The sequence below is a fragment of the Cydia amplana genome, chromosome 2 (assembly GCF_948474715.1).
Source record: "Cydia amplana chromosome 2, ilCydAmpl1.1, whole genome shotgun sequence".
In the NCBI taxonomy this organism is placed as follows: domain Eukaryota; kingdom Metazoa; phylum Arthropoda; class Insecta; order Lepidoptera; family Tortricidae; genus Cydia; species Cydia amplana.
In genome coordinates this window covers 18,756,342-18,783,577 of record NC_086070.1, presented here as the reverse complement: position 1 = coordinate 18,783,577, position 27,236 = coordinate 18,756,342, and the positions used below count along the sequence as shown (strand labels likewise).

At 39.8% G+C, this 27,236-nt stretch overlaps 4 protein-coding genes across 4 annotated transcripts in view; 2 read left to right on the top strand and 2 right to left on the bottom strand.

Annotated features, from left to right (window-relative positions):
• LOC134659387 (probable 2-oxoglutarate dehydrogenase E1 component DHKTD1 homolog, mitochondrial) overlaps positions 1-4,833 on the top strand; it is a 35,666-nt gene extending 30,833 nt beyond the window's left edge. The window contains exons 15-20 of the mRNA XM_063515044.1: positions 313-469; positions 802-1,004; positions 1,450-1,570; positions 1,943-2,131; positions 2,730-2,815; positions 4,660-4,833. Coding sequence (XP_063371114.1) covers positions 313-469; positions 802-1,004; positions 1,450-1,570; positions 1,943-2,131; positions 2,730-2,815; positions 4,660-4,770 — 867 coding nt within the window. The 3' untranslated portion in view covers positions 4,771-4,833. The remainder of the gene's footprint in view (positions 1-312; positions 470-801; positions 1,005-1,449; positions 1,571-1,942; positions 2,132-2,729; positions 2,816-4,659) is intronic.
• Positions 4,834-5,850: 1,017 nt separating this feature from the next.
• LOC134662191 (small lysine-rich protein 1) lies at positions 5,851-6,226 on the bottom strand. Its single transcript, XM_063518459.1, has one exon. The coding sequence runs from the start codon at positions 6,106-6,108 to the stop codon at positions 5,851-5,853; it is 258 nt and encodes an 85-aa protein (XP_063374529.1). The 5' UTR covers positions 6,109-6,226.
• An 873-nt stretch (positions 6,227-7,099) lies between these two features.
• On the top strand, positions 7,100-10,830 carry LOC134659401 (heat shock protein 68-like). The gene is made up of 7 exons (XM_063515048.1): positions 7,100-7,295; positions 7,584-8,465; positions 8,554-8,823; positions 8,897-8,998; positions 9,233-9,460; positions 10,172-10,315; positions 10,716-10,830. The coding sequence occupies exons 1-7, from the start codon at positions 7,125-7,127 to the stop codon at positions 10,821-10,823; spliced, it is 1,905 nt and encodes a 634-aa protein (XP_063371118.1). The 5' UTR covers positions 7,100-7,124; the 3' UTR covers positions 10,824-10,830.
• A 3,723-nt stretch (positions 10,831-14,553) lies between these two features.
• Positions 14,554-26,258, bottom strand: LOC134659646 (transmembrane protein 135-like). Its single transcript, XM_063515324.1, has 9 exons — positions 25,930-26,258; positions 24,920-25,050; positions 23,947-24,073; positions 23,280-23,431; positions 22,575-22,686; positions 20,623-20,775; positions 19,412-19,552; positions 15,941-16,107; positions 14,554-14,863 (listed from the first exon to the last, which is right to left on the bottom strand). Exons 1-9 carry the CDS (start codon positions 26,086-26,088, stop codon positions 14,812-14,814), a joined length of 1,194 nt encoding a protein of 397 aa, XP_063371394.1. The 5' UTR covers positions 26,089-26,258; the 3' UTR covers positions 14,554-14,811.
• Positions 26,259-27,236: the final 978 nt, after the last annotated feature.

Genomic DNA, 27,236 nt, shown 5'->3' with positions numbered 1-27,236 from the left:
TTTATGTACTTATTCACGTTATAAATACAAAGTTATTTTGTTTTCTTTCCTATTATTTATTTCAGCAATGTCGGTATAGGTATATACTGTCTTAGATTTAGCACTCTTAGAATACCGCTACGCTGACGTGCTGTATCGCCTGTATCTAATCCATATCTGTTCTAAATTAAAATACGATACGTTTATACACACTACATTTTTAAACTTATAATGTTTTACCCTAGAAAAAGCTGATTTGGAAATCTATGAATTCAACTCGATAATGGATTGAAATTGTTAGTAAAATAAATTAAGTTAAGGTGTTTTTATCAGGTAGCAAACTCCATCCTGTCAGAAGAGGCGGTGCTCGCGTACGAATACGGGATGGCGTACGACTCGCCCGCGAACTTGTGCATTTGGGAAGCGCAGTTTGGAGACTTCTACAACGGCGCGCAGATCATCGTTGATACTTTCATCGCTTCTGGAGAATGTAAGTATGTACTGGCGTGGCGTATGTCGCACAATCAGGCGCACGATACTACAGCATCTACGCACATACATTGTTACTAACGGCAGGCAGTCACCACGGCAGGCAGAAGGAGGAAGTTCAGAAATTTCCAATTCGTCTCAGTACCACAGTTCTACGACCAAGGAATGCTACTTAAATCGTTCTAAAGGCTCCTAGCACGGCGTCCAAGGATCGGCATCATTGATATCATTACAGTATAGTTGAAGTCTTCATCTGATCATCAGATAGCTTTGTTCTACTTACAACGGTATTTTTTAAACGTGTAAAATAAATCATTTTTTTATCAACAACAGCTAAATGGATGAGAAGCAACGGACTAGTAATGTTGCTGCCACACGGCTACGACGGTGCATGCTCAGAACACTCTTCATGCAGGATGGAGCGATTCCTGCAACTATCGGATAGTAAGGAGGCCTCCCCGGACTCCGAGGCTGTGTGCCTCCACATCGCCAACCCTACGACTCCAGCGCAATACTTCCATCTCTTAAGAAGACAGGTATGATGCGTCGTCCAAGCAGTTCTTCTGCAGGGTTAAGCGATTCCTGCAGCTATCCGAAAATAAGGAGGGCGTCATTGGACTCCAAAACCGTGTGCCTTTACATCGCCTACATCTACAGTACAGAACTTCCATCTCATAAGGACACAGTAAGAATTTAATAAAGATAAAGGTTAAAGGTAAGGGTAAAGGTTATGAAGGGGTTAAAGATTTAAGCTATTGAAAACAAAAGACGCCTTCCCAAACTTCGAAGCCTCAATGCTAATATTAATCTTAATGAATTTTGAATATTACTTAGGAAAGTTATACCTACTTTTAGTTTGAAGGTTATTAGAACTTTGAGGAAACTCGTATTGTTAAATAAACATAATACTATTACTTTATACATAGCATCCAAAATTCATATGAAACTACAATAACTAACCATCGATTGTTCGAATATCAGATGGTGCGCAACTACAGGAAGCCGCTGGTGGTGGTGGCCCCCAAAATGCTGCTGCGGTTGGCCGACGCGGCATCGCCGCTGCAGGACTTCGCGCCCGGCACACATTTCAATCCCGTTATTGGTAATTCTTAATCATGGCCTTTTTTAACTAAATGCCATCACGCTGACAAACAAGCCTGTGCCTACCAGCAGGCATATTATGGTAATTCTTATCTCGGTCTACAGCCCTACAGGGTATAACGTACCTATTGTTTCTTACTAGCACGCGATGTTAGAAAGTCATGAGTCATGACAAATTACGTGTAGGTAATTAGCAGGATCATAATACGCATGTTGAAGATATTCGCTGTCAACCATTACATGTTCAGTAGCTACCATACTTTTTTTTATAGAAGTTTGCATTTCTCGCTAGCAACATTTCCTTGGTCAGCTCTGGCGAGTCGTACCACTCAGAGCGTTCGTTGTTCAATTTGCCACGATAATAACATTTCAGGTGATCCACTAGCCGACCCGCTGAAGGTGAAACGGGTGATTCTCGTGAGCGGCAAACATTACTACGAGCTGCATAAAGAGCGCGCGCGCGCCAGGATCGAAGATGTAGCCATCGTGAGGCTGGAGTCACTCAGCCCCTTCCCGCTGCAAGGGCTGCAGGCGGAGCTCGACAAATATTCCAATACTAGGAGTAAGTCTCACTCAAGCTCGACAGGGAAAACAAGGAAATTCTTTCACTTATCAATCTTATCATGCTCAGTTGGTCTCTAGAGAAGGAAATATAAAACTTTCTAGACTTATCCTAACGTGCTTACCCTCTCTACTCTAGAGATCTATATATGTAGATACCTCTCCCTACTAGAGAGATCGAACTTCCTCACTGTGGCACGTCAAACTCGGTGCAGACTATATACATGTATGTCCGGTAGGTGGCAATCAAGCATGTAGTGGTCAACTATTTTCTCGCACAAGACATACATGTATGTTAGATGTAGATTCAGTATTTTGAGTTCTACATGATAGTGATACCTACAGTGTAAATATTAATCACTGATCACGGAGTGATCGTTGTTTACACTGCCGGCGAATATATTTTTTGAGCAAACAGTCATCCGTGTAGGAAAACTTTTGCCCATCGTTATTAGCTGATCGACGCCGATCGGAAACTTTCAGATAAATAGTGAACTAGGTAGGTATAAGTTTCTTTTGCTTATGTATATATGTCTTTTAAATAGCTGTCTCGATAAAGGTACCGCTAGTAATTTATTTACTCTTTTTTTCCTTTTTAGAATTCATATGGAGTCAAGAAGAACATAGAAATATGGGAGCGTGGACCTTCGTCAAACCTCGATTTGAAAATTTATTAGGCAGGAAGGTGGGTATAAACGTTTGCTCAATGCCCCGTGATAACGATGACACCGAGGTACATGTATATGAGCCCGCTTTTTTGTGGTGGCAAGAGGTATAAAAACAATCTGAGAACCCTATTGAAGGTTCTTAAGATAGAGCCCGCTGACAGACAGACAGGGCAGCATAGGTTTAGTGATAGGGTTCCGATTATCACCCTAAAAGTACGATTGATTCTCCGCATTTTGTATGCATGTCTATGCCGCTGTTTCCGTAACGACATTTGGGCGCTCTCATGTTTACACGCGGGCACAGAATAAATAATAGGACTACAGAAGACTCACTCTCTAACAAAACGCGTCTGTTACGATCAGCACAGATATGGCCGCTAGGTGGCGACAGCGCCACGCGCGGCTTATGGCTTTCCCCAAAATTGGGGCGGAGCGGATGTACTTTTAGCTACCTGTAGCGGCTGTAGCAAAGCGACGAAATCGCGGAGTGAGCCACGCCTGACGCGGGGTCAGTGAAGTGAATAAATACATTGACCTGGTTCTACGAATGTAGGTAAATGTTTCTAGAAAATGAATATAAATTTGAAGTCTGAAGAACGTAATATTTGAGTTTAATTCGTAATAAATTGTTCGTGCGTCAACTAAAGCGAAAACAAATACTAAGCTGAGCTGAGACTCGAGTGAACAGAATTGTTATATAGCTCTGTACCTACACTTGACGCCGCGTGACAAGTTCATTGCTAAGTTTATCTTCATTAATACCAGAGACATCATAAGACGATTTCCTATTACATTAAGAGATTCTGTCAGCTAGCTAAATACTAAGTCGGAAGTGAAAATCTAGATGTGAAACTTGATTAAACCCATCTTTGCCGGGTCAATGGCCAATTTGCGCCGACTCGCTCAACTAAAGCAGTTTCTGATCTAAAACTTTCAAACTTTTCCGCATACTATTTTAAATTAGCTTCATTGTTAAATAACTTGGAACATTATTTTGTAGAGGAGATTTAATTAAATGGAGCTTATATTTGTATAATGGAGCTTATATAAGTATTATTTAAGCTCCGTTTAATACCCACCTAGATGAATAGCTGATAAGGAGTAAATTCGTTTTCAGTTTCCCCAAACCGATATGGTGCGGCATACGCGTTTATGAATAACAATTTTCTACTTCAGCTTTCAAAAGTGGTTGCAATATTTTGCACTGCGTCTCAATAGGGTACGTGCGTTAGTTTTCGTCCAGCTCTAGTTTTCGTCCACTTGACAAAATTTGAATATAAACCTACATTGCTGCACAAATTTGTACGTATTCGTAGAGGCGTAAGAGACGCCCTTCTTAAAAACAGTCGTGTTTTTTGGCGTAACGGACATGCTATTTTCGTAAGTAAGCATTGTATTATAAGTTCAAACAATCAGTTTAAAAGAGCTCAAAAAGTTAAGAATAAGCCACATACATGCATCAGTTTATTGAAACAAACAAAAAAGTTATGATATTAATTCTCAAAAAAAAACTGTTTTTTGGCTCTCCTGAAAAATCTCGTTTTGTCCGTTAAGCCCTTTGAGCCTACGGTAGTCGATATGTACCTACTTAAAAATGATATTTCGCAAGAAGAAAATTTAAAATCAAATATATCATTTGCTAATCTATCAAGTGGACGAAAACTAGAGCATGGACGAAAACTAGCGCAATGACCCTATACATTTATTAATACCAGCTGTACTTTGCGTAGGTAGTGAATTTATAGGTCGTACTGACAACTTTTATTAATAGAAGTTGTCCAGTCACACAGACTATGGCTGATAAAAAAAATCAACCTGTAAGTATAATATGCTAATAGGTATATAATTTATTTATTTTCAGTTGGTATACGCGGGCCGAGCGGAGGCGCCGACACCGGCCGTGGGGGCGGGCGTGCTGCACCGCAGGGAAGTTGAACATATCCTCAAAGAACCGCTTTACAACATCAAATGATGCGGTCCGATTATAAATCAAGAGTTGAAGAAAAAACGATAAGACTCCGTTCTTATATCCACTCACATTATTGTTTATAAAATGGACTATCTATGCAAAACATATGCTTTCTTATTAGGTAATTGTTTTGCAATAACATGTCGGACAGGGTACTTTATACAATAAAGATGCATTTATTTTTTTATACACACTGTATACATTTTTATATAGATTGTTTTTAAGGTGCTTTGGGATAATTTCGAACGATAATGCCTTATAAATAGGTAAGTACATAATAATAACGCTACCTATTGGTATCGTGGTTTGAATTTTGAATGTTATGGTGAGCAAAACTTTAATCTAGACCAGTTTTTTTTTTAATAAATTATACCTTTTCGTTAATACTCCAAAGCAAATTATTGTTGTAATTATTTTTGTTACCGTAATAAATTAAGTTTTCAAATTATAACAATAGTAGGTACATTTTATTAGGTACCTTTCCTACTACTACCACTAGAAAACCGAAACCGCATGCCTATTCTATTCGTTAATAGGTCGTAGAGCATTAACCCTTTTTCAGGCCGCACCAACCTACAAGGTTTCCTAATATAAGTACCTAGTCCAATTAATCCAGCGGGCTCAACACGGTTCCATTTTTATCGACTATCACTATGCCCCCGTCACTTTCGCACTTACATACTTGTTAAAACGTGACAGTCATGGTGATAAACGATAAAAATGCGACCGTGCTACTAGGGCTGCTTTGATGATTCATTTGAAGACAAGTCACATTTCCCGTAAGCCCAATATAATTAAAGTTGAAGTTCTATTGGCGCATGGCGCGTAATTGGTCGATAAATCGTACTAGGCTTAAAAAAGGGTTAAAGACAAAAAGCCGTCAGCCACAATTAAATATAGCGAAAAAATAATGTCAAACGGTAATCAATTATTTATATATATAAACTTTATTGCACAACAAAAATAAGTACTATGCTTAAACTAAATAATAAACTTTACTATCACACGTTTCACGTACCTAAACAGCAAAGAACAAATTGATGTTGGTCCATCATCTATAAAAGCTGAATATACAAGTCATCATTATTTCTTGCCCTTCTTCTTCTTCTTGTTGAAGTCCGGCGGATGGAACCCCCGGGCTTGCAGCAGCTCCTGCACGTTGTGGCACCCGTAGTACACGTTGTCCATGGCCGCGTCAGTCAACATATCCACGTTGCATCTCCCCTTAGACTTGCCTTTCTTGCCTCTCCCGCCACCTTTCTTAGCCTTCTTACTATCTCCTTCTTCCTTTTCCTTCTTTTCTTTTTTTTCTTTCTTTTTTCCTTTACCTTTGCCAGCCATGGTTATGTTTAGTGTGTAGCCAAGCAGAATCGATTAAATACTGTTTAGTGAAAATGCCATGGTAACCAGTATGTTTATGAGGAGAAAAAACTGCCAATATTAGGCGGTGTTTTTTTATCTCCTGCGTTAATTTTATGATGAGTGATATAACGTTAATACAAACAAACGTCTGAAATACCTACAATGTGGAAAGTATACTCCAAAGAGTAGTATAATATATAGGACAGTATTTGGACCAAATTTGGACAGTAGGTATACTCTTATAATAAATGAGGTTAAATAACGAAAGCTCCATGAAAGCAACATGAAAGCCAAAAGAAAGCTCCCTTCAAATTGGCATGTTTTGACGCCATTTTGACACATTGTCATTGTCAAAATCTAAAGTGAATAATGAGCAAAAAAATTATCCAAAACAAAAAGTAACATATAATAGCCCACGATGGCTTAATAATTTTGAATTAACCATACCTATCATACAATATGCATAATTAAAGTTTACAGTAGGCAGATATTTATAGGCAAGTACGGCAGTTTGTATACTATCTGTGCGATGGCTTTCTGTTAGAAGCTTGCTAATAGTTTCTATAACATACATCTAGTTTAAGAACTTATTTAATTTTGATTTACTCACTACAGTTAAGCATAGCTTCTCACCAACCGTCTCGGTGAAGTGGTAGATCTGTTATAAAGCGATACCACGATGCTCGCGATACTGGCGCCTGAAGTTATGTTTTCCGAATTATATTTCTCATTGAACCCACATTCGAGAATTTCTCGTTTGCCCTATGGTTGACTGGTAGAGAATGCATTAAGGCATTAAGTTCGCCGTTTGTACTTATTTAATATTGTGCAATAAAGTTAAAAAAATGTTTCAGATGACCAACGGGTAAAAAAAGGTAAGTATTTGATAGCGCACCGTATTGCTACTCTTGAATTATGACGTGCTCCAGTAAAAGACACTTTCAACGTTGCCTCTAATTCCTCTAAATATTTCCCAGTGACCTTCACTAGTAACAATGAGCGTCCCCGCGGTGGGAATCGACCTCGGCACTACGTACTCGTGCGTGGGCGTGTTCCAAAACGGCAGGGTCGAGATCATAGCCAACGACCACGGCAACAGGACCACTCCGTCTTATGTCGCCTTCAACGAGAATGAGAGGTTGATAGGAGATGCTGCTAAGAATCAGGTAAAAATTAATGATAGGTAGGTAACATAATAGTTTGTTAAAGGACTGTCTCATTTCAAACATAGACAGAGAGAATCATACTATCTTTACCTTACACTAGCACCCAAAAGAAAAGGATGAGTATAGTTTTCCTGGTTCTTACTGACTAACAAATTGGTTTGACCAACTATAGTTAATACTTATATACCTACCTAATAAGTATACTTACTTACCTACTTTGGTTTAATTTGTGTAGGTTATATGAGTACCTGAAGTGAATCATACTCGAATGTATGACTTGTCTTTTAGGCAGCAACGAACGCAAAAAACACAGTTTTCGATGCCAAGCGGTTGATTGGAAGAAAATTTAACGATCCCTGTGTACAAAATGACCTTAAAAATTGGCCATTCCAAGTCGTTGCGGAAGGTGACAAGCCAAAAATTGTCGTTGAATACAAAAAAGAAACAAAGAAGTTCACTCCAGAAGAAATATCCTCGATGGTTTTGACAAAAATGAAAGAAACCGCTGAAACGTATTTAGGAGGGACTGTAAAAGATGCAGTTATAACGGTCCCTGCCTACTTCAATGATTCACAACGCCAAGCTACCAAAGATGCTGGAACAATTGCTGGACTACATGTTCTTAGAATTATCAACGAACCAACCGCTGCTGCCCTCGCTTATGGCTTGGATAAAAATTTGAAAGGTGATAAGAATGTTCTCATATTTGATCTTGGTGGTGGAACATTTGATGTTTCAATTCTCACGATAGCTGAGGGATCGCTCTTTGAAGTCCGGTCGACATCAGGGGACACACATTTAGGTGGTGAAGATTTTGATAGTCGAATGGTTGATCACTTTGCGCAAGAATTTGAAAAGAAGTATAAGAAAAATTTAAGGGACAACCCTAAAGCAGTCAGAAGATTACGCACGGCCTGCGAACGAGCTAAAAGAACTCTTTCAACTAGCACTGAAGCCAACGTGGAGGTCGATGCATTATTCGAAGGCATAGACTTTTATTCAAAACTCACAAGAGCACGTTTCGAAGAACTGAATTCTGATCTGTTTCGAGCGACGCTGGCGCCTGTAGAAAAGGCATTAAAAGACGCTAAATTAAATACAAGAGAAATACACGATGTCGTATGTGTAGGCGGTTCAACAAGAATTCCTAAGATACAAAGACTGTTGCAGGCGAGTGATAGGACCTATAATAACATACACGATTGATATGCTTTACTTTTAACGATTCTTAAAACTAACTTTTAACTATGCATTTCAGGAGTTTTTCGGCGGTAAAATGTTAAATCTTAATATAAATCCCGACGAAGCTGTCGCTTACGGTGCTGCTGTCCAGGCCGCTATAGTCACAGGATCCAAAGACGAGCGTATAGCTGACGTTCTGTTGGTGGATGTAATACCGCTGTCTCTTGGTATCGAGACTGCAGGAGGCGTCATGACAAAGCTGGTTGATAGGAACACCAGAATCCCAATAGAGCAGAAGCAAATATTTACGACTTATGCTGATAATCAACCAGCAGTCACTATTCAGGTACAACAATTTCTAGATTGCTTATCGAATTGTACAATTACCTTCCTCCTTACATTCAAATTGTCAATTGCAGATATACGAAGGCGAGAGAGCACTGACCAAGGATAACAATTTGCTAGGAACATTTAATCTGTCGGGTATACCTCCAGCGCCAAGAGGTGTGCCACAGATTGAAGTAAGTTACATACATACATATGTACCTACATGATTCTAGTAAAGGCTGTAGCTTTCTCACTATTAATGACGCTTTTCATGAACCCGAGGTTTGATACCAAATACCTAGGATTTGGGGAGGTTCGATGATAGTTCTGAAATGAAGCGACTAAAAATCCTTGTAATAAGAAATACTGGAACCTAAGCACAAAACACTCATCTTCAAGTTCACTTGTTTTTTTTTTAATCGAATCAGGTGTCATTTGACATCGACGCTAACGGCATCCTGACAGTGAAGGCCCAGGACCGAAGCACTGGGCGTTCGGAGAACATCACCATATCGAACGACAAGGGTCGCCTGTCTCAGAAAGACATAGAGAAGATGCTACAAGACGCTGAGAAGTTCAAGAAGGAAGACGAAGCCGTGAGAAAACGCGTGGGGTTGAAAAATCAGCTTGAGGCGTATGCTTATGGGTGCAAAGCGGTTCGTTTGTATTTTGTATTTGTATCTCTACGAGATTTCTACAAAAATATGAAAATTGACACGACCGTATCACAGTAACTAAATACCTACCCACTTTAGTAAATAAAAGAATAAAAAATCTAAAGTTACGCGATGCATTAATAATCACTAATCTCGGAACTCGTTGAATTCCCGATAACGCAATTTGAATATCAATATTCAATCAGGACAGAGTTCCGAGCAATCGTAAATATGCGATATTGGAAAACGAATTCATCGAAAACTTTTTAGTAATGCGTACCTACCCAGTCTACCCACAGGTAAATCGTTTGCTTTCATCCAAAGTTGAAAACACTAAGTAGGTAAGTATACCTACTATAGATAAGTGTTGGTAGCCTAGCGGTAAGGCAATTTCAAACCGGAGGTCGCGGGTTCGAATTTCGGCTCGTACCAAAGGGTTTATCAGAATGTATGATTAGGTGGGTATGAGGAATATCATTTCATTATTAACCTTTTGGACGCCAATGACCGATATATCCGCACCGTAGGTTCAACGCTAAAGACCGATTAATCGGTCACATATCACAGAGCAACATAGACCTATGTGCATATGCATAAAGTTCAATTTTAGTTTTGACACTCCGGTGACGTGGCGTCAGCGTGACAGCTTTTGTGTTTGACACGGCGTCGAAAAGGTTAAAAATGTAAATAACATAATTGTCTTTCATACAGGCTATAGAAAACGCGGGCGACCGTTTAACAGCAGATGAAAAAGCCGCCGTAGAAAGAGAGTGCACGAACCAATTGCGATGGCTCGAACAGCATCCGGACGCGTCCAAGTCAGACCTAGAAGCTCACTTGAAGGAAGCTGAAAAGGTTAGTCGTTAGGTGCAATTGACCATTTGTGACCATTAACCATTATAAATTGAACCGTAAACTGTAACCGTCCGTTACGGTTTACGGTTCAATTTGTACTAGTTATTGTAATTAACGGTCGGCCAACACTGGGCTGAGCTAATACTTGTGCGTGTGCGCACTTATTTTGTTCCCCAATACTAACACCGGATAACAACAAATACCGCAAATCTAACTTGTTTGCAGTTTACGTAAGTCGTATTTTTATAAAGCGTGCGTGAAGGCATCCTCACACACGCTATGTATAAAGAGGCAATTTGGAGAGCTTTTAAATTAGGTACATAGAACAAACAGATCACTCATTACCTTCTTATGTACTTATAATGAAAGATTGACCCCTGAATTGAATTTATGTTGTAAGGTGTGCCAACCGGCCATGATGAAGCTACATGGAGCAGTAAGTGGCGGAGGGCCGAGCTGCGCGCGCAGAACCAGCGATGGTGGACCTAGAGTCACTGAACTTGATTAAATATTATGGTAGTCATACCCAGGGCCGGATCTAGGGTAGAGCGAGTGGAGCGGCCGCTCTAGCCGCCGGATGGCAAGGGGGGCGCCAAAATGGCAAATGAGAAAATAAAAGCTTTAAAAGACGCGAGTGTGGCGAGGGGGGGGGGGGATACGCTTGAACGAAGGGCGCCAAAACCCGATTTCGCTCTACCCTGATCAAGAATCAAGAGCTCGGGCCGGCACTGGTCATACCACAATAATTTTGAAGCGATTTTTATAGCACATCAGACGTGCGAGTGTTATTGTAACGTAATAATTTCATAGAAGTTTGACGTTTAAAATAACACTTGCACGTCTGTGCTATAAAAATCGATGCAAGAGTTATCTTGAATCTCTAGTTAAATTGGATCGTGTAATCAGAAATCATTTATCCCACCAAAAACATTTTCATGTAAAATGTTGCCAAGACGAGACCATACGGCTCGCACTGACAAAAAGTTATCAGATATCTTGTAGAGCCAAGCTTCTAACTCTACAGGCCCTACCTTCACAGACACTACACCTTAGTCAAAATATGTGGCTTGACCGCTTCGTCACATGGGCGTAAGGTGAAATATGTATTCAATATTCATTATTTTTTATTATAAAATAGTTCTTGTAATAATGAAACGGCCAAGCCACATATTTTGACTAAGGTGTAGAGTCTGTGAAGGTAGGGCATGTAGAGTTAGAAGCTTGGCTCTACAAGATATCTGATAACTTTTTGTCAGTGCGAGCCGTATGGTCTCGTCTTGGCAACATTTTACATGAAAATGTTTTTGGTGGGATTTCACATCTTTTTGTAAGTTGCTTTATGACAATCTTCTGATTTAAAGGGTTGCGGGTGATTTACTATTAAAAATCCTGAAATACGTACCTGGGGGGCATCTTTTATATACAGTCTGCTTTTTTACTGATTCCCCATACAAACTTCAACCCCCTTTTTCCCCTAACGCCTTTTTCCACCCCTTTTCACTCTTACGGGGTGATTTTGGGGTTGAAACTATTTTATATCCTTCCCCATAACAATAACTATGTACATACCAAATTCCAACTAAATCGGTTCCGCGGTTATCGAGCTCCCATACAAAATTCCACCCCCCTTTTCACCCCCTTAGAGGCTAATAATTTCAAGTTTTTGAATTTTTTTGTTGTTTGTGGACTAATACTATCTCACATACCAAATTTCAGCTTCCTAGGACTTCAAGAAGTACCCTAGAAGTTTTGATGATCAACAGTGAGTGAATGAGTCAGTGACGAAATCGGGGTTTTTTAGACATTAATAAAATCCAAAGTATAAGAGCTATGCAATTGAAATTTTTTATGCTTAATAAGTCCACTATTGACATCATATCCCGAGAGTTTTGTTTATCTGGTATAATCCAAACCCAAGTTAAGAGGGTTCAAAAAAACGACGAAGCGCTTCGAGAAAAGGTAGGTAGTGCCCTTGCGCTTCGCTTTTCTCGTCTTGGCGGGGGCACTACCGTGCCCCCAGATAATGTGCCATACTTGTGTTTAATAATAAACAGCAGTAAAATAATAAGAATCGAAGTACCTATTATTCATGCCATTATAAACTCTTTTGACAATGAAAAGGTGTGTAAGAGCTGATAGTATCCTACGCGTACGCGCTACGTAGGTAATAAAGACGAATGCCGAGGTCGGGCATATAAACGTTGTATGGATCGCAATTGGATAGGTGCATAAAAATAATAACAAGTTTATAATACAAAACCGTTTTATTACAAAAATATAACAATCACTAACAGAACATTTTGTAATTATTCCAGAACAATCCCAAACCGAATTTGTGCTTATCGGTACAAATAAACATAAAAAATTGCTAATAAATATTCGACTTAGATTCATTATTTGTGCACGTTCTATTAGGTACTTTAAAAATATGTGTCATAAATGCAATGCTTGTTCATGTAACCTTATTATAGGTAGTTAAAGTCAACGCCATCAAACAAGGTGTCTCTCCGGTGTTACACCATAAATCGTCTGCAATAGACGATACGGCCAATGATGATGATGATGATGATGAATATAAAATAAATGTACAGAGTCATATCCCGAAGATAACGGAGTTTTAAAAAAACACGGTGTATATAGGTAACATGTAAATATAAACTTAATATGAACAAAAAGTGAAGTAGGAAAGTAATGGTAAAATTGCGAAAACGTATAGAAGAGAAAGTCAGATCAGTGTTGGCGTGAATGCCACGAATAAGTAAGTTCCATCGTCCATAATATTACGTACAGCGAGCTGCAAAGTTGCATGGACACGATTAATGAAATCATTTATAAAGTGACCATGCAACTTTGCGGCTGGGTGTAGGTACGTGCTCTAATAGACTGTCATTCGTTCAGTTATTCAGTTGATTTCTTTCGCTCCAGTTTTAGTAATTTTAAAATATTATTTTTAAAGTCTATAACATGTAGGTTTATAACTTTCCATTTTCATCTTGTATTTACACTTTACAGTCTTCACTTTGGAAGCAAGCAATGTAACTTGGCAGTACGAAGTCTTATAATAATATATTATGTAAGGGTGCGATTCAAATAGGTTTTCCGTACTTATGTTTAATTTCGCGATAGCACGAATATAATCTCGTTAATTTAGTCTGGAAATTGGACGCTCGGAAAGAGTGATGATGTATGAAAATCTACATGCTAAACAATGGTCAAATTAATAAAATATTTTTCAAGGCAAACGTAAACGTAGCGAGTCGAACGCTACAGTACCAGTCTAAAATGTCTCATCGAGATGCATAACAAAGGTGCGTTATCGGAGAGCGCACCTACACTGGTTTGTTAAGCGTTTGACTAGCCCGCGCTCAGGTGCCAATTAGAATTACACGACCCTTTTTTCGCAGGTAGCGGCACGTGCGGTTTTACTTAACACAATAGACAAAGGATTAGCCGTTCGGGGCCAGCTTCAAATCTACGGACTATACCTATGTATTTAATATAAGATATATTTTGTGATATAGATTCGTAGTGTCATGTAGTGTATATGTTTCGCGCATTCATCGATTACAATCAAGACAATACACCTAAGGGAAAATTAGCTTGTGTTCGATGTTTTGTAGCTCTATAATTATATCTATTTATAATTGTCTATCTATACTGATCAGTGGCAAAGCATTCATAACACCATACTCTCACTATGGGTCTACCGCTCAATTCAGACTGTTCTTATGGAATGTGAAGTTATTATGGTTCACTGTGAATACTCTGATTTGGTTAAATTCAGCGGTGTTATGCTCAGTTAGCAGAAATTGTTCACAATTCGTTCCAAACTAAGCTACATTTTTTTACTTTTGACGAGCTCCATTGTTAAATAAAGAGGCCAAGGCGCTCACAAATATCAGCACACGCCTCTATTGTCAAGGCGTTAGAGTCGTGTTCAGATATTTTTGAGCACCTCGGCCGCTCCGATATATCTGATGGCGGCTGTACCCCTGGCGAGCCTTCTAAGTTGAGCGGTAGGCCCGGTGGGGCTCAGTTTCCCTAACACCTTAAAATAATTATGCAACTAAGTACTAGTTTTACGTTGTATTTACTAAAATAATAGGTATTCTACGCCACTGATCCTAAATCTTACTGCTACCATCACCTTTGTAAGGCAACCATTGTTAATATGTAAATTATTTAATATGGAAATAGTAGGTAACTTGTTTTGTGAAGAGCATTTGGTATCAATAACTAAAAATAAGCGATTAGTGTCATCAATAAGATAATGATTTACTAATAATAGAATCTCTTCACAAAATACCTTATACAATAAATACAGATAACCAAACACCGTCAAAATAACAACAAAACAGAATACCAATTTTAAATTAACCCTGTACCACAAATAACAACACAACGTAATCATCACAGAATCGCTAAGTAATTTAACATTGTTAAATAATATTATAATGTAATAAATAATAATAAATAATTTCAATCTTGCGTCTATTTTATAGTGCTTTCAAAACTTTCTTTACAAAACCTTGCTGGATTTCATCGGCCCTGAAAAGAGAAAAATAAATCGTATTAGTTTTTTTTTGTATTTAAAACTGGAGGGCTTTGTCACTTTTTCTTTAATATATGACATCTATTTCAGCTCTAGGACCTACGGTTTAACTGATATTAGCCTCAGCTCATATAATAAGGGTCAATCCACAACTGTCAAAATTTACGTTACTCGGACTATATTGTTTTTTACAGTACATATGGTGCTAATTTACCGCCCTAGTGCGGTAACTAATAGTACTATACGTGTATGTACCTACTGTCACAGGGCGGACACGCCATACATCAAAAATCATTTTCAGCGTTTATATGTATGCACGGCACGTCTGTACACGCGTCATTGTGTATGTGTGGGTAAGTCGCTGTACTGAGACTACTGAGAGTACGCCAGAAGTCCGCCAGATTCATGTCGCGGCCAGTCGCGGGGCGAGGTAATGCGAGTCGGGGCGGGGCGGTGCGTGGCCGTTCTGTATGATAATACTATTACTTATTCTATGCTACTGTAAAACGTTATACAATATACGTGCGAAAAGGTAATTCGCAACTCGTGTCGATTTACTACGGTATTTACTTTTCGCACTGGTATCGTAATGTATAGTTTGTAGCTTTCTAATAGACCCCGACGGCTAATCCTATTGTCTATTGTTAGTAAAACCGCTCGTGCCACGTGCCACAACCACCTGCATAAAAAATCGCTCGTTCACTTTACCCAGGTAATTGAATTACAACGCCTATTGAAACTGCAATAAGATTCAAAACGAACTAATGGATAAGTATTTTGTACCGATGTGTGTGGTCAGTACTTCGGTTACTGAGTGCCGGCGAGTCGAACGTTACAGAACCAGTCTAAAATGTGTCATTGAGATGCGTAACAAAGGCGCGTTATCGGAGAGCGCACCTACACTGGTTTTTTGAGCGTTGGACTAGCCTGCGCACAGGTGCAAATTAGAATAAAAAAGACCCTTTTTTGCAGGTAAGTAGCAAGTGCGGTTTTACTGAACAATAGACAATAGGATAAGCCTTCGGGCTCTACTAGAAAGCTACAAACTATACTACTGTGGCACTTGTTCTTACCGGTTACTAGTGACGGTGTGCATCAAGTTGACGATGTAGCGCGGACACACGTCCTCGTGCATGACGCGCGCGTGAAACAGCAGGCCCTGGCACAGGCAGTACAACAGCTCCACTAACGGCAGCTTCTCGGGGATGAGGCCTTTCTGGTAGCCCCAAGAGCCCAGGATCTGTGGTACACATAAAAAAGTTACTGTAAAGAAGGGACGAAGTGATAGTGCATTACTTCTGGAAAAATATATAGAAAACCTGGACTTTTTTCAATTGGGATATGTGAATTATGGACCGAAGATACTTTTCATCAACCCTGGATCCCCTCAGCAACACACCTCCGCTCCCCGGAAGGGTAAAAAAGCGGCCAAGTGCGAGTCGGACTCGCCCATGAAGGGTTCCGTATTTAGGGGATTTATGACGTATTAAAAAAAAATACTAACTAGATCTCGTTCAAACCAATTTTCGGTGGAAGTTTGCATGGTAATGTACATTATATATTTTTTTTTAGTTTTATCATTCTCTTATTTTAGAAGTTACAGGGGGGGGGGGACACACATTTTACCACTTTGGAAGTGTCTCTCGCGCAAACTATTCAATTTAGAAAAAAATGATATTAGAAACCTCAATATCATTTTTGAAGACCTATCCATAGATACCCCACACGTATGGGTTTCATGAAAAAAATTTTTTTTGAGTTTCAGTTCTAAGTATGGGGAACCCCCAAAATTTACTGTTTTTTTCTATTTTTGTGTGAAAATCTTAATGCGGTTCACAGAATACATCTACTTACCAAGTTTCAACAGTATAGTTCTTATAGTTTCGGAAAAGTGGCTGTGACATACGGACGGACAGACAGACGGACAGACAGACAGACAGACAGACAGACATGACGAATCCATAAGGGTTCCGTTTTTTGCCATTTGGCTACGGAACCCTAAAAACAAAACCTGCCGCCTGGGAAATAAAATCACGATAAAGACACATTCTGTTGCGGGCCGTTGGGTTCTTTCATATTTGACCATGGTCGTCCACTAATTATGCAATCACTTTTAAATGCCGTTGTCGTCGACGGTAAACTAAAAACGACTGCATACAATATTGTACATTTAGATCCCTTGCTTAATCGTGACGATAGCGTTAGTGGTAAGAGCCCGCACAGACAGAGGTCAGGAGTTCCGAGTTCCGCGTTCAGAGTTTTGCGTTCTTTCGAATGTACGTGAGCCTTTACGATAACGCACACAGCAGGCGGTCAAAGCGGAGTTCTGACGTACATTCGAAAGACTCGCGTACATTCGAAAGAACGCAGAACTCTGAACGCGGAACTCGGAACTCCAGACCGCTCTCTGTCTGCGATGGGCTCTTAACCTTTTCGACGCCGTGTCAAACACATAAGCTGTCACGCTGACGCCACGTCACCGAAGTGTCAAAACTGAAATTGGACTTTATGCATATGCACGTAAAGTCTATTTTTTTATTCGGTAGACTGAAATGACAGTTAATAGTATGAAATGACATTTCATGTTCATACAATTAACTGTCATTTCAGTCTACGGAATAAAAAAATAGACTTTAGGTCTATGTTGCTCTGTGGTCTGTGACCGATTAATCGGTCTTTGGCGTTGAACCTACGGTGCGAATATATCGGTCATTGGCGTCCAAAAGGTTAAGTATAATAAAAGCGCTCTAGGCAGTTTAATAGTACATTATTGTCGAGGTTCGGAAGTAGCTACTTGCAGGCTGAGGATTCGTTTTAAACGGACGACCTTGGGAGTCCGTTTAATTGAATCCGAAGCCAGCAAGTAGCCTTCCAGCCGAGTCATATATAGTGCTTTTCTCAAAAATGGTGCAAGAAATATAAATATTTTACAGAAGCAACGTTCTAATTTTCACAGAAAAAAGTACAACCATTAAAAAGATTTGCTTGCCGCCTTTAAAAAAAAAAGAAGTGTATTTTTCTGCTGAAAATACGCTAACCTATTTGAGACACCTAAATAGTCGCGGTACCAACATTAAGCCTGTAACAGACTATCGCACCGCACCGCGACCTTGGAGCGTCGCACCCATAAGTGAGAGCGAGAAAGAGATATCTGTTTCTTCTGAGATTTCTGTCACTTTTAAATGCCGTTGTCGTCGACGGTAAACTAAAAACGACTGCATACAATATTGTACATTTAGATCCCTTGCTTAATCGTGACGATAGCGTTAGTGGTAAGAGCCCGCACAGACAGAGGTCAGGAGTTCCGAGTTCCGCGTTCAGAGTTTTGCGTTCTTTCGAATGTACGTGAGCCTTTACGATAACGCACACAGCAGGCGGTCAAAGCGGAGTTCTGACGTACATTCGAAAGACTCGCGTACATTCGAAAGAACGCAGAACTCTGAACGCGGAACTCGGAACTCCAGACCGCTCTCTGTCTGCGATGGGCTCTTAACCTTTTCGACCCCGTGTCAAACACATAAGCTGTCACGCTGACGCCACGTCACCGAAGTGTCAAAACTGAAATTGGACTTTATGCATATGCACGTAAAGTCTATTTTTTTATTCGGTAGACTGAAATGACAGTTAATAGTATGAAATGACATTTCATGTTCATACAATTAACTGTCATTTCAGTCTACGGAATAAAAAAATAGACTTTAGGTCTATGTTGCTCTGTGGTCTGTGACCGATTAATCGGTCTTTGGCGTTGAACCTACTGTGCGAATATATCGGTCATTGGCGTCCAAAAGGTTAAGTATAATAAAAGCGCTCTAGGCAGTTTAATAGTACATTATTGTCGAGGTTCGGAAGTAGCTACTTGCAGGCTGAGGATTCGTTTTAAACGGACGACCTTGGGAGTCCGTTTAATTGAATCCGAAGCCAGCAAGTAGCCTTCCAGCCGAGTCATATATAGTGCTTTTCTCAAAAATGGTGCAAGAAATATAAATATTTTACAGAAGCAACGTTCTAATTTTCACAGAAAAAAGTACAACCATTAAAAAGATTTGCTTGCCGCCTTTAAAAAAAAAAGAAGTGTATTTTTCTGCTGGAAATACGCTAACCTATTTGAGACACCTAAATAGTCGCGGTACCAACATTAAGCCTGTAACAGACTATCGCACCGCACCGCGACCTTGGAGCGTCGCACCCATAAGTGAGAGCGAGAAAGAGATATCTGTTTCTCGCTCTCACTTATGGGTGCGACGCTCCAAGGTCGCGGTGCGGTGCGATAGTCTGTTATAGGCTTTATAATAATAAGTGCTGATCATCTGTTTGGCTGTTTAAGGGACCTATGCCTTCATTTGATATGGCCACTTAAAGTCTTAAAAAGTTTGGAACTCGTTAAATAATGGAATTTGTATGCAACATTGCAGTCCCGAAATCGAGACTGCAATGTTTTTAACTTTTTAATTTTTTGAATGACCATAAACTACGCACTTCGCGACCTATTTTTTAACACGGAACGTCGACTTTGCCGTCCATTTTTGAGAAAAAGTCGTAACCTGCAGCGTGGACGTGAGCGGCGCCAGCGCGATGGGCGTAGAGGGCGCCACGCGGAATGCGGCGCCGGCCAAGAAACCCGCGGGCAGCGCCCACAGCGCGCTGTCGCGCCCCTGCGCGCGGCACAGCAGGCACACCACCAACTGGAAACAAAATCATTCATAAAGAAATGCGTCTGATTGCTTTGATCTTTAATGCTTTTTTATGATATAGGAGGCAAACGAGCAGACGGATGCCCTGATGGTAAGCGAATACCGCCGCCCATACCAACGCCAGAAGGGAGAAGGGGAAGGGCTTAGACAGGAAAAATTGAAAAAATATTGGATCACTAGCCCATCGCTCTGCTAACTGAGCTACCGACTTAGGGCCACCCCACATCTAGCGCCTTTCGAGCGTCGGCGTCTACAACTCTATGGCCGAACGTAGACGCGACGTCGACGCAACGTCGACGCAACGTCATTTTCCACAGCGCTGACCAGACGCCGACGCTCGAAAGAAAGGGCCACCCCACATCTAGCGCCTTTCGAGCGTCGGCGTCTCGTCGGCGTCTACAACTCTATGGCCCTGCTCGACGCAACGTTGACGCAACGTCGACGCAACTGCGCAGCGACGTCATTTTCCATAGCGCTGACCGACGCCGACGCCCGAAAGACGCCAGATGTGGGGTGGCCCTTACCCCATGACAACGAATTTTTCCACCATATCCTTCATATGCGACAATCAGCAGCGATCCATTGTTACTAATCAATCCGCAACACTTTATTTTAATTTAAAATCAAAAAAATGCGCTGGACACCCTGTCCTTTTACAATCGTTTACAAATGCCCCTTTTTAAGTTGTACCTGTTTTTCCTAGGCGTGGAAACCATAAACGTGAGAACGCGTATGAGAGTACACCTGGTACTTTGCGCCTTGATCCTCGATTTTGGTTAGGTACATTTATCGGTAATGGGGTTGGCAACTGTCAAAGGTTTGCATAAATGGCGCCATCATAGCTTGCCCCTTTTTCTATGAAATTTGGCTTAAAGGGCTGGCATCTAGGGCATTAAAATAACAAAAATTTGACACAATTCTAGGGATTGACAGGGCAAGCTATGATGGCACCATCTGCTAAGTACTTTGACCAGCCAACCCCATTTGATCGTTTTGAACCACTTACTTATTTCCGCAAATGCATAGAGATAAGTTTCCGCCGCGAAAATGTAGGTACTTACCCTATAAATTCCTATGTAACCCCCGAAGAAAATGCCAAGTTTCATATGCGAGAACTTCAAGGACTTGAACGCTTTAGCCGGAGTCAGTATCTTAGGGATGATCTGCCGGAGCATCGTCATTGCGCACCCGACGCCGAAAAGCTGCGCTGTGCCCTGCAACATTCGTATAGTTTTTCTCTTTCAACGATGTTAGTGACAAGCGACACACACAAAAGCAGTCCTATATTGACATCAACTTGGCAGCACGGTTTTAAACATTGAATTCTTATCTCCATACTATTTTTTATTCCATTAGACGGGTCCAGACAGAGCGAGCATACGCGCGGGGCAATTTCCTCGCGCACAAAACGGCCAGTGCAGACGTGCCTCGGCCAAGGCGGCGCGCGACTAATAACAAATGATGAATGAAAAGCCGGGTCCGAGCATACGCGCGAGGAAATTGCCTATTGACCCGGCTATACGCGCTTCTCTCTACTTTGCAAAACCTACACAATCTAAATTCAGAAATTATCAATGTCCTCTTGTCGAATCCTGCCTATTAAGGACTAGGATGATATTGATGATAATCATGTGATTCGAATCAGACAGACTAGGTATTGTATAAAATTGTAACAGTTGGAATAAATGTTGTAAGTATATCGTAAAAAACATTGGTTTCAATTATTGCGAGAATGTAACTTTCAAGTTTAAAGATTGTTATTGACAGAACTATAAATAATTAATCTCGACAGCACGTATAAAATTTGATATGAAAATGAAAATCGTAATACCACTTGTTGCCATTTGCTACCTAGGTAGGCTAGGGCAGGGCTCATTTAGACGGCGAGCGAACTCGTTTACGATTTTAGTTACATTGCGGACCATAGAGGTTACATCAATTCAGCCGACCGATCAAATGACGCAATGTAATGAAACTCGCATGCGAGTTCTCGCACCGTCTAAATGACCCTTAGATAGGTAATGCTGTTACGTTCAATCACAAGTGTCACGCCGGTGAAGGCCATAATAATTAACATAGGTACTACACGTTTTGCGGATAGATAACATAGATTAGCCAAACAACGAAACTGTTTAAACTAAACTGTTTATTTAAGGTATTTGGAATTGTTTGCTGTTGTTTCGAGAACGGACAGTAGCCTTTCATCAATCCCATTGCTGACTCGGGCGATATAGGAATAAATTAATTTTGCAGAAAAATCTGAAAAATAAAAGAAAAGTAGAAAAACTCACTTGAACTGTCAGAAGTTGAACTCGGGACTCTGGGGTGGATGGGCTGGTATCCAAGGGTCGCGAGTTCGAGTCTCGCCCGAGACAGTGAGTATTTTCACTTTTCCTTTATTTTTAAGCATTAGGTATGACATACGAATAGTTTACTACGATAGATAATTTACTACAATGACTTGCTAATAGAAATTAGTTATGAAAATCATATAAATGGGCAATAATAATGAAATCAAACAAATTATAATAATTAAATCGATATTTCAAAATTTCTTCATCTATAGGTAATACCATCACTACGGTCGCCGGGTTTTATTGCTCTTAGTCCGATATTTACGGCGTCCGTCGTCACTTTTGAGGGCAAATATACTCTGTTTAGAACTTTTAATCGTTTATTATCGTCGTTAGGTATTTCGTTTAACACAGGTATTATTATAGGCCGTCCACTTAGGCAAAAGAGAGAGGATCCCCGCTCCGAATCGTTTCTGGTGCAGCCATCCAGCGGGGTAATGCCGTGAGCACTATAGGCACTTTCGCACCAGAAGCGATAAGGAACGGGTTTGACTAATTAGTTACTTCGTGTAATTATGTAATTATTAGCTTTTAAAATAATAACATTAATTTTCTTTATCTTCATTAGGAGGAAGCTCCTTTTAGAATAATGGACTCTGCTAAAAACTTGCGGTTAAATCGTTCAAATTTCCACCTGTTGCAGAGGATGAGTATTTTACCTTCAACACGTAGTTGACACAGTTCCCCGCATGGGGACAAGCCGGGCTCCTGCCTCCGACGCCTCCCACGGGCTCCCCTACTTGTTTCGACACTCGGGGAGGGGTGAAGAACCTGCAGTTTTGAATTTTGAAAAAGTTACAAGTGGAGTCGAAACTACAGGGGCTATTCATAAATTACGTCATTTCAAATTGGGGGTTCTGGACATCGGATGATGGTAGCATGACGTAGGAGGAAACGGGGTCATTTTAAGCATGATTTTAGCGGGTGGGGGGGGGGGGGGGGGGGAGCAAAAATCGTCAAAGATAGATGACGTAATTTATGAACAGCCCCACAGAGTGGTGAGAAAACAATTTTTTTTTATCGGTAGTATATGATGTTAAAGAGTGTTCACTTTACATTTTTTGACTGGGTACATTTTTTGAGTGGGTAAAGAGTTACAGAAGGTAAGTCCTTCCAATTCCAATTTTTTCAACGAAATGTTCCATGAGGAATGGGGTTAACTAATATAATTTATTTTCCACACTTACATCTTTACAGGTAAACCAAAGTCAAAGTCAAAATATACTTTGATTTGTGAATTCATTCTGAGAATATATCAAATAGTATTTTCCGCTGTTATATTGAGGGTCCTCACAGCGCGCGTCAGTGGTGCCAGATCTCGTGGTATAAGCATAGTTACCTACATACATATGTATGATACATACCAAAACAGAGGAGTCCGTTTCGGATTCTCTCGTTCTTTTCGCATTAGATAGAAGAAGACAGCACTTCCAAGCATGAAGATAAGCGTTTCCCTGCCAGGGGACCGTCGGAGCCAACCCTTCATTTCTAGTGTCCTTAGCCAATATTCAAATACCTAAAACAACATTCTTTTTTATTAAAAACTACTTAGCATAAAACACATACTACATAAGTTAGATAACATTAACGTGTACAGTTTACGATGTGTAAAATGTCATAGGTGAACCGTGATCACATACAGTACCGGCCATTAATAATATGTGTGTTTTTGTATGAACTTGTACCTATACAGCAAACAGTTTAAGTAGGTTAATTTGTAGATTGATGCATAATTTACTAGTAATTTTATACAAATATATGATGAATACTGCAATAAAATACTAGAGTGGAAGCTGAGGAAACAGGGCTCGAAACCGGTATTAAAAAAAAAACCGCAATAGCCGAGTATTTTAATTATTTTATGCTCTTTACGTAGAACGGTGTATTTAGGTAACAACTTTGTATTATTAGATTGTCCCATTAAAAATGAAATAATAAACCAAAGAACGTAATAATACTGGTATTTTTGTATGGAGCAAATACCGGTTTCCGACCCCTGTGTGGAAGTGCTATATTTGAGTTTCATCTTACCAAGTTAACGAAAAGGTTAACGACCATCACCCTTCTGTATGGCGGTTCACAGTACACTGCAAGCCCACTGATGGTGCAGGGCAGCAACACTGTCTTATAGTAAGTGAACTCGCTGAAGAATAATTTCCTGCAACAATACTATGTACATACTATGGATCTTTTTTTTTTGCCGCCTTTACACCTGTAAGTTTTACTTACGTAAGTAGGGACAAAGCTATTTGTTAGAATGATGATATTCATCTCCCATTCTGTGGTATAGCTGTGTCCCTACTTACGTAAGTAAAACTTACAAGTGTAAATCCGGCCTTTAAAAAACGTTTCAAAACCTACCCAAGTTTCAATCCTCAAAATCAAAACCAGGCACATATTTAACCGGTCAGCTAAGTAATAGAATTTCGGTAGCTTAAAAAAATATGATTATGTACTAAAATTAATAGTTTGGCATCAAAAGCAGAGCTTTAAAATATTTCAATATGAGTAGTATTCTAATATATAATTATATTTTTACAGTATATAATATGCTAGTTTTAAGGTATTGATCTATGGCTAGTTGCCTGAAATAAAGAGGTTTCATTTCGGTCTACTTTTAAGAAGGCACGCAATTACAATATATTAAGAAGCGCTGGTGGCCTAGCGGTAAGAGCGTGCGACTTGCAATCCGGAGGTCGCGGGTTCGAACCCTGGCTCGTACCAATGAGTTTTTCGGAACTTATGTACGGAATATCATTTGATATTTACCAGTCGCTTTTCGGTGAAGGAAAACATCGTGAGGAAACCGGACTAATCCCAATACGGGCCTAATTTACCCTCTGGGTTGGAAGGTCTGATGGCAGTCGCTTTCGTAAAAACTATTGCCCACGCCAATTACTGGGATTAGTTGCCAAGCGGACACCAGGCTCCCATGAGCCGTGACAAAATGCCGGGACAATGCGAGGAAGATGATGACAATTACAATGTATTGTTTCATAGATACCTGAATATGCAGTTTAATGTGACGAAGGAGCTTCCGACAGTGAGACCGAACACTCCAGACTTTAGATACAGTTTAAACTGTTCGAGCATCTCTTCTTTACTCAGTTTCTTGCCTTTCATCAATATTTGAATCTGAAACAAGAATTTAAAATTAAATACCTATATAAATTTATAATATTCAAAGGTAAATCTTATACCTTTAAACAAGCAACTCTTGTATATTTATTTATATCGTATATATTTTGAGGATCTCGGAAACGGCTCTAGCGATTTCAATGAAATTTGGTATATGGGGGTTTTCGGAGGCCAAAAGTCGATCTAGCTAGGTCTTCTCTCCGGGAAAACGTGGATTTATGAGTTTTTAATGTTTTCCGAGCAAAGCTCGGTATCCCAGATGTTATGCTATAAATTACAATGAAATTTTGAGAAGACATTAATCAGGCTACAGACTGGACGCATGCGACATAGACATAGACTTTAATGCATCTGTTTTGGACAACAGTGGTAGCAGTCCAGTCCGTGGCCTTAGAGAAGGTTCACAAGAAAAATATTTTATATGACATCAAATTACCAAGTGCAATCATCCTCATGAGTATATCTTAACTTCATTACCCCTTTGCAATGGCTAAATTTAAATAGTTAATAAAAAAAAAGTATTTGTGATTACACCAGCAACAGAAATACATCCACTGTGAAAATTCTAGTCTAGCTATCACATTACATGAGATACAGCCTGGTGACAGACAGACAGATGGACAAACAGACAGACGGACAGTGGAGTCTTAGTAATTTTTACCCTTTGAGTACAGAACCCTAAAATCCTTTCAGAAAGAAAAGGTGCACCTATGGTGGAACAGTGAAGCTTTCTTTTATTTGTTTTGGTAAAGTTAATTTATTTAATTAAATACATTTGTTGTCATTTAATTAAATAGATGTACAACTACAAGCTCAACATTGCTCAATACAAAAAACCTAAGGTGCAATAATAATATTCTAAGTCTAAAGACTTACCAGGTATACCATGGCATAGAATTTGTAAGCCCCTTTAATGTTACTTGCTAGCATGCTTATTGTCGCATCACTACACTTATAAGTCCATGGATGGATTAAGTTGTGACACTCCCGATGCCCACAGGCCTTGTCGAACCAAAACTTACTGACTTCCACCATATTTATAAAAAACGCTTAAATTTAAGTAGGAATGAACCGAAAGCTTATAAGTGGATCACCAAAAAGCATACGTCTTTAATTTTATACCATGTCAAAGTACGTCGTCTTTATAAACAAAACAAAGTTTTTAAGTTCTAATTATGTATGTGTACTTGTCATTTGAATTGCAAATAACACCAAAAAAGGCGTTTATATTGTCACTTATTCAGCTCTAGGCAGTTTATTATTGAATTATTGCGACAAATGATAACGAGAACGAGAATCGCGACTCGATAAACGAGCATAGTCAATCAAAATGTGAATGTGACACTGACAGCTCTGTTTAGAAACGGACAAAACCAAACGCAAGAATTTTGATGAATCTGTTGTCGATGGTTTTGACGATCACAGAACGTATTGAAGAGATATAGCTGGTCAAACAGATCTTGTCAGTAAAAAAGCCGCGAAATTCAAATTTTCTATGGGATGATATCCCTTCGCGCCTACATTTTTCAAATTTGCCACCTTTTTCTACTGACAAGATCTGCTTGACCAGCTATAAGCAAATCATGTCAGTAAAAAAAGGCGCGAAATTCAAATTTTCTATGGGACTATATCCCTTCGCGCCTACATTTTTAATATTTTCCGCCTTTTTCTACTGACAAGATGTGCTTGACCAGCTTTATATTAAAGTTGTAACACTATCGCACCGCAGCGCGATCTTGGTGCATGTCAGTGTGCATGTGCATAATTCAAACGCTTTTTTAACGTGCGTTGAAAAAGCGCTTGAATGACACAAAAGGATACATGTGTATTTATTCACACGACAGCGGTGGCGCTTTTTATCAAGCGTTGTTGGATTTTCGACTTTAAGCCTTGGTCGTTAAATCGAATTTGGGTCAAACAGATTACTGTGTTATCGTCTTTCCTGTTATACACAAGAGTTAAGGGCTATAAAGGTTAATTTTCTTATTTAACCCTTATCCACGTGAAAAGGTCCTCCTTTTATTTAGAGAACTATGATAAAATCATTACTTACATGCCCACAAGCTGTTAACTATTGCCCACAGGAGAGAAAACTAGTGTGTTAGCGCTAACTGTACATTTTTCTCTCCTGTGGACAGATTCAAGCTCTTTTTTAACGCGCGTTGAAAAAGCTCTCATGCGAA

Coding starts and splice junctions, on each gene's coding strand:
- LOC134662191 (XM_063518459.1), bottom strand. CDS start 6,108: ATGGCTGGCAAAGGTAAAGGAAAAAAGAAAGAAAAAAAAGAAAAGAAG.
- LOC134659401 (XM_063515048.1), top strand. CDS start 7,125: ATGAGCGTCCCCGCGGTGGGAATCGACCTCGGCACTACGTACTCGTGC. Junction 8,999..9,232: donor GAGGTGTGCCACAGATTGAA/GTAAGTTACATA, acceptor TAATCGAATCAG/GTGTCATTTGACATCGACGC. Junction 9,461..10,171: donor ATGCTTATGGGTGCAAAGCG/GTTCGTTTGTAT, acceptor TCTTTCATACAG/GCTATAGAAAACGCGGGCGA.
- LOC134659646 (XM_063515324.1), bottom strand. CDS start 26,088: ATGGTGGAAGTCAGTAAGTTTTGGTTCGACAAGGCCTGTGGGCATCGG. Junction 24,074..24,919: donor ACATTAAACTGCATATTCAG/GTATCTATGAAA, acceptor GTATTGTTGCAG/GAAATTATTCTTCAGCGAGT. Junction 19,553..20,622: donor GTTACATAGGAATTTATAGG/GTAAGTACCTAC, acceptor TTTTGTTTCCAG/TTGGTGGTGTGCCTGCTGTG.